At 31.3% G+C, this 7,767-nt stretch overlaps 1 protein-coding gene across 1 annotated transcript; it reads right to left on the reverse strand.

Annotated features, from left to right (window-relative positions):
* Positions 1-550: 550 nt before the first annotated feature.
* Positions 551-7,545, reverse strand: LOC134259455 (uncharacterized). Its single transcript, XM_062742036.1, has 8 exons — positions 7,424-7,545; positions 6,142-6,337; positions 5,375-5,482; positions 4,736-4,961; positions 4,128-4,228; positions 3,943-4,014; positions 3,452-3,540; positions 551-798 (listed from the first exon to the last, which is right to left on the reverse strand). The coding sequence occupies exons 1-7, from the start codon at positions 7,535-7,537 to the stop codon at positions 3,470-3,472; spliced, it is 888 nt and encodes a 295-aa protein (XP_062598020.1). The 5' UTR covers positions 7,538-7,545; the 3' UTR covers positions 551-798; positions 3,452-3,469.
* Positions 7,546-7,767: the final 222 nt, after the last annotated feature.

Raw genomic sequence — 7,767 nt, forward strand, 5'->3', positions numbered from 1 at the left:
GCCTGTGCACTGAAAACACAGAGGGGGAAATGAAAAAGTAATAGTTTTATCGTCAAATTTGCTTATTGCAAATATTTTAAGGATAGTCTTTATAATAGTTATATTCATTCTATTATATTTACATTTGCAAATGTTTTCCTTTACATAACACTACTGAAGGGAAGCGTTTTTATAACTGTGTAAATACAGGTTTGGTGTCAAGAGGTCATAGATGTGCCTTTGGATAAACGTTCGACGTAATCTCTCTGTGACGTCATAAAGGGTCGACGCGCGTTTAGTGGATTACATACATACCGTTAGGTTTGAAAAATTAACGCATTTCACACGTTAAAAGTAACAATCAGGCAAATATAAAGTATGAATAAGTCATAAATGTAAATATAAGTAATAAGGTATCATTTTTTGAGTTTTATTGAGATGTAAAACGGGTTGACACATGATCAAATCTTCCATAAAGCCCTTCGGGCTTTATGGGATTTGATCACGTGACCAACCCGTTTTACATCTCAATAAAACTCAAAAAATGATACCTTATTTCTTAAATATATTCTATACGGGATTTTTTTTAAAGTGTATCAATATTTCTTTCTCCTCTTTGTTCGTTTCGTTCTTCCCGTGTCATTTGCAAAATATACTTTGTCAATTTTGGAATTCAGAGTCTTACATGTATATTAGATCTGCATAAATGTAATAGTTTTCACACATGTTTTTTTTTCAGTCAAATCATTATAGCAGGGATCCTCATTGTCCATTTTTGTCTCTTCTATACTTATTCCTCATTTCTTTTTCTTGAATATCCTGCAAAAAAATAACGATTCCTTCTATTGAAAATTATTTGAAAGAATTGAGAAGCAAAATAATAATTGTAAATTCGTAGATTCCAGGTAACACCCCTTTGATGATGCAAACTATGACGTTATCTCAAAGTTATTTTTGTAGTATTTTCATCCTTGCATAAAAGACACGTCGCCATAATTTTTTTAAAAAATTTATATTTTCATCTTCAAGGATACATAACACATTAACACATTTTATGTAAGAATTTATTAATTTTCTTTGATTTTGAATATAAATGATATGATTTATTCCCAAAATATTTAGATTTTTTTAATTAAATTTGAAATATTATTACTTGTTTTCGTTTTTTTCAAGGAATTGAGACACCGGTGGATTGAAAACCACCATGTAAAATTTCATAAGCATTACCACTTTGCATTTTCCAACTACGAAAACAAATCTCCGCAACCAATATATTTCCCAAGTCCTCCAAAATTTGATCCATGAAAATATGTGATTTTACAGTATTTTGTTGTTATATTACCTATTTTTCTTTTCTTATCCTTATTATTTTTTGTGCATAGATATACGACACATTATCTTTTTTTGTAAATATACACACAATTTTGCGAAACATTTCATTGACAATGTGATAAAATCTTAACAATTTCTCCAACTCTGCCTGGATTATACTACTTTGTACACATAACATCATTTGAGTTTCTTATTTTAGTATTAATCTATTTAAAATATCGATGATTCTGATGAAAGTTTATTATTAGTATTATTCAGGCAAAAACAAGAAAGAGCCCAGGGGTCTTAGGTTCAATGAAGGTGTATTGCTCAAATTTGTTTGAAACAAGGTATGTGCCTGATGCACGATTAGCTCACTTAATATCATAAAAAAGTGTATTATTGTCACATCAATAAAGCCATCGAGAGCAGGTTATATCCAACTCAGTATTTTGATATTATATGATAATGTAGAATAATAATATCAATAAATTATGTACATAATATTCGAACAGACACCTATCGTAATTCAAGATCAACATACTCTATCAATAAGAACAAAAGCGATGTAGAGGAATTCTATCAATAGAGCTTGAAGCATTCTGTGCGAACCTACAATGCCATATTTACTACCACATGACAAATGTCTGTACATTCGTTTTATAGATTTATAATGACAATACAGATAAAAAAAATCATTGCGGAAAAGAAGCAGTTTTATAAAAGAACATGTGCCTTAATGATTTATCATTGAATATTATTTATTTTTTAAATATATAGTTATCATATAAATAATTATTTATTAATTACTAAAAGGTCGATGGCGCGAATGCAATAACGCCATTGCAAAATGAGGATAAAGCAACAATGCGATGAATATGATGCGATGCTGTAACAATACTAGGACATTGCAGAGTTAACATGATAGTGAACATCGCTGCATCGCCATTGTGTTCGAACCATCGGCATTGCATTATCGCTTCATTGCACAATATTGACCAGAATATTGATGATGCTATGATGTTTTGGTGAAATACATGACCATATCCAAATTCCACATTTTCATTCCCCAGTAAATGAAAATTTGGGGTATATAGTTTTTTTCGTGTCCGTCTGTCTGTTTGTCCGCAAAACATTTCCTAATAATTTTTGATTTTGTTACATGACATGTATTTGGGTACCATCAAATTTTATCTTTTAACCTTGACCTTTGACTCTCTTTTACACAAAAATTTCTAACTTTCAAAATGGCCATATTTGTTGAACAGTAGATACCAGGACTTTTATAATTTATATGTGTTTTCTTTTTCGAAGAGACATTTCATTGAATACCAACAACCTTGACCTTTTGACCTCGGAGATTTCCGTACTTATGGAAAAACTTTAACCTTGGCCATATCTTTTGAATGGTAGAAGCTATTGCTTTTATTCTTCACATATAAAATTGTTGTGAAAAGACCCTTCATTGGATAAACTTTGACCCTTTAACCTTGACCTTGGAGTTTGACCTACATTTAATAAGCAAAACTTGACCATAACTTTCAAAGGGTTAAGGCAAATGCTTTCATACTTTATATATTAATCCTCGTGACAAGAACTTTCATTTCAAATCAAGAACTTTGACCCTTTAATCTTAACCTTGGAGTTTGACTTAATTTTTAAAAAGTCTTGGTTATAACTTTTATACGGACTGGGCTTCCATACTTCAAATATGTATTCTTTGTGGTAAGGTCTTTCATTGGATACCAGTTACTTTGACCTTTTGAACTTGACCTTTGAAATTTATGTTCTTAGGAAGAAACCTTAACCTTGGCTTACTCTCATATTTCACAATTGTATTTCCAGTGAGAATATCCAATTTTAGGTACCAATATATTTAATTTGCATTGAAGAAAAATATAATCTTTGCTACATGTACTTGTACATGAATGTTGCCATACGGACGCATCAGTGTTTCACAAACACATCTTGTTTTTATATTCATTTGTACCAAAACTATAACGTATTGCTAAATATCTGAAAGTTGGCGTGTTTCATTTATTTATTTAATATTTATTTTTATTTTACAATTAAGGACTTTAAAAAACAATGCTCTAGATAGAGCAAAAAAAGAGGTATGCTCAATTAATAAACTTGGACATGATAATTTAAAATTACATACTAGATCTTTTTCCCGATTTTATGACGTTCTCTTCCCCGTCTTATCGAACTGGTATTTGACGACCTGTTCTTTTTCTTCCTCTTTTATGTCTGCAAAACGAAATGTGTAATTATAGTGTTTATAATTCGAGACAGCATCCAAGAAAAAGTCGACATAAATTGTGAAAGACTTTTAAATTCTTAACAATACAGCTTTGTCACCAGGTCATAACATAAGGACCCCTTGAAGCTTCAGATGTGCCTAGTAGGAGTGGTCAGTTGACTTGATGTAATAATGAAGCCATATCGAGAGAACTAATTAAAGATTAGGAATCATTTACATCCTATTTAATTATACAAATTATTCCTAAAATAATACTAGGCATTAGAGTGCATATTTCTTTGATCTGAAGTTTATTTCAAACCTTAAAATTCAATTCCATATTATTGTTGTAATTTAAGTTAAATACCTTTGTTATCTTCTAATTCATTTTGATCTGCTAAGTTAAATACCTTTGTTATCTTCTAATTCATTTTGATCTGCTAAACACTGCTTCAGCTGTTTTATTTGGGAGGATAGTTTTTCTGAAAAGAAATTTTAACATAATTAGAATTTTTTTCCTTGAGGACCAACGAAAAATTTTCATACAGTGCCTGTATTTCAAAGTTGTTTGATCCTATTTAAGAACGTAACTTACCTTTACAAAATATAATCAGAAGCACAAAGATGCTACAGGTAACAAATAATGCTAAAGCTCCTCCGAGAAATCCATAATTTACATCATCGTCATTAGAAACCCTATAATTCGATTAAAACCATGACATTAATGATACCTCGTTTACCTTTGCGGTGTAATCTTAAAGAAAATATAAAGTTTTCAAAATTATATGTGTAGAACAATGTATTCCTGCATACTGATGATCATTCCAATCATGTAGAGGTAGAATAAAATCAATCGATTTTCCTTTGGACACGAGAATATGTCATATAAGCAATCTATCTTGATCTTAATCTGTTTTTTGCACACATTATACATAATGTTCGTATAATTTAGTTAACTTTGTAATAAATATCTTTCAGGGAAAAATTTGCACGACTGCAAGAGAGTTAGGCTCAGCGCATTTGCAAAATCAAAATAGTCCTTATGGATTCAAAATATGTAGATTAACCCTTCTTGATCCATATTCTATATTATGTATAACGTCAAAGATTTAACAAATCTTCTCTCAAAGACAAAAAGTTATATTGTTTACATTGTTACATAATCAATACAATAAAAGGTAAAATTAAAAATAAAATATATACCTTTGTTTCGTGTGAAGTGAATAGGACTGTGGTGCATGGGTGATTGTTGAAAAGCTAGATGATAACGAAGTTTTTAACTCATGGGACACATTGTTGACAGTATTGATTGTTGAATTCAAATTTGAATTCCTATTTACAAAAAGTGAATTAGAAATAGCGTGAGGATCCGAATTTTCATCACTTTTGGAAGTCTCTTGGTCCCCTATGTCTTTGTAGCAGGATTGATCTGCAATTAGATAAAATTGACTATGTACTAAAAGGGTAGGTACGGTAATAAAATACCTTTCATATTATACCATTCATAAATTTGTTAGTTGCCCTCTTCCAACCGACTGGCTAATAATTCCGCCATTCAAAATTGTCTTTTTTTTTAAACGTAAAGGCAACTACATGTATTTATAAACTGTATATATGCACTCTGGAAAACGGATTTTGAATTTCAGCATTGATGTTGAAATGTACGTGGAAAGAAATTTCTCCCTACTACCTACCGACCCATCTTTTTTCATCCTGAATCTGGAGAAGGCAATCCACTTTCATTTAAGATAAAAAAAATATCGAAATCAAGTAATGGAAATACATTGTACGTTTCAATTTTTATTTTATTTTTTTTTTATCACTTAAAAAGGTTTTACTTACATTTATACGATGTGGTAGAGTTATAGTTAAAGGGACACTCTTTGCAAGGGCGGCTGTACAGTTTGAAAATACGCCCTACCCCTGGATTGTATTGAATGCAATAAGAACCTACAAAAAGAAAATTTTCAATAATCAATGTGAAATGTTACCGAATGACAAAAAATCTATTGCAAGTCTAAATACGTGTAGTTAGATTTGATGAAGGGACAATTACACAGACAGCAAGTGAATTAAACGAGTTTTAAATATGATAAACTGTATATTATTTCATGAGTAAACCTTTGTTTAATATAAGAGTTTTTTTAAACTTATACTCTTATATGTACGTTATTTCTGCGAAAAAGAATAAATTCATCTTAAAAAAAATCGAGTAAGAAAAATTAAAAATGGTAAAATCAAGCACATATCAAAGTTCTTAATCTATCGTGTACCTCATGCATGTGGCTGATGTCTGGTAAAATTCTAAGAGAAAAGAAGCTAAATGTGTTAACTGATAGAAAAAAATAGTTACTCATTTTCAGTGTATAATTGATACATGTATTTAAAAAAAAACATTAGAATTAAACTTGAAATTTTTGAATAGATATTTCTTCAGGTGTTTTCGATGAAAATATTTTCCCCGTTAATGATTGATTGATACTGTTTCACGCCGAGTCGGCTATATTTCAGTCATATTTCGGTGGATCTGTAAATGATGATTTAAACAACATTTCACAGCCTTATATACGAAGATTTTTTTCACATGTGTATCTTAGTGAAATACGTACCTGTTAGATGTGTTTCTGGTGCACATACTTCTATTGTTGCATTTCCCCATGGATTTAGTGCACAGTGATACACACAACGTTCATCCCAACAAGCTTTTACCGCTGAGCAGTTTTTCAACCGAGCTCTTTTGATATATGTGTTTTCGTCATATGGGCATGAAGGTACAATTGTCATTGAAGACAATGAAGACGCACACTGAAAATGTAATGAAATGAAGAACATTTACATTCACTTACAAATGTAATTATAATCAACATTTCTGAACACGTTTAATATAGTCTACCTGTTTAAATAACGAAGTTTTTTTTTGTTTAGCCGTTCCCTTCGAGAATTTTTCGCTCATCTAGAGACATTACAGCTTGCAATTCCAGGGATGCAAATTTAGTCATAATACTCCGCAACAGGTTCAATGAGCAGTGAACAATTTTTTTCGAGGCAGCGCCTACTGCGACACGATCCCTCTGGACTTCATTATCTGGAACATTCCAAAAATTTTAAACTTCATACTTCTCACTGCATATTTTTGCGAGAAGCACAACTCGCCAAAAAATACTCGCGTAGATATTCATGGTGCTGCATTCGATGCAAAATTTCTTGATCAACTGTCCACTAACGAATTTTTCCCTTCAAGCCATTATGCGCTGTTGGGTATTATTAGGAATGAGTTGAACTAAAACATAAAACTACATTGTAGCAGGGAGAGAATCTTGAGGGTCGCAAGACATATTATCTTGTTTTTTAAGTGTAATAAATATTTACATCTACATTTTAAGGTTATCTCTCTTTCTCTTTCCAAATGCATGTACCTAAACATAGAGGTTATTACTGAAAAGAAACCCAGTGCACAAAACATTGTGTGGCTCCCCGGCTATACGGACGCGGTAATTCTTGTTCACACACATTCTTTGGGGAGGGAGGGGGTTCGTATTAGTCTCTACTACATTTAATTCTGCTAAGCGCATTTAATAGCATGATACCACAAATCAATCGCGTTTTATAGAAATCACAGATTTAAAACAATTATAGCTGATTTATTTCCGACTCGGATAAAAATATCAAACATAGTTTAAAGTCAATTTAACTTTAGTAAGGTGGGGTTATTTAAGTTCAAAATCGGTGCAAATTTGCATTCGGACGAACATTGTAAATACATGTATCTTGTAAATCTACACTCGTATTTTTATATTTAGCTCAGATATCCATATATAGCTTTACGAATATGGATTTAAATTATATCAGATTGATACGTGTATAAACATGTGAAAAATTGAGCATACATACTTTTATCCAACGTTTAACACGAATGGATTTTGTTTCCACTAACATGGCAATTACCACTAAGAAGATAATTAACTGGCTGAGAATGGTACTTCTGTTTCTAAATACAGTAGCCATAACTTAGAAAGTTCTTTTGCTTCGCGGAGGATATTGTTGAAATGTCTTCAGATAACCCTTTCCCTGTGGAGTAATATTTGAAAGATTATAACCGATATACACCAGAAATAAACTTAATTTTATCAATATGCATGTTATAAATATAAGAAAACAAAGAAACAAAGTCATGGCATGCTATTGTGTGTGTGTGTGTGTGGGGGGGGGGGGGTGTTACACAAAAATCAAGGCTG

Source organism: Saccostrea cucullata, unplaced genomic scaffold, assembly GCF_032062105.1.
Source record: "Saccostrea cucullata isolate Sc308-1 unplaced genomic scaffold, CSIRO_AGI_Scuc_v1 ctg1636, whole genome shotgun sequence".
Classification (NCBI taxonomy): domain Eukaryota; kingdom Metazoa; phylum Mollusca; class Bivalvia; order Ostreida; family Ostreidae; genus Saccostrea; species Saccostrea cuccullata.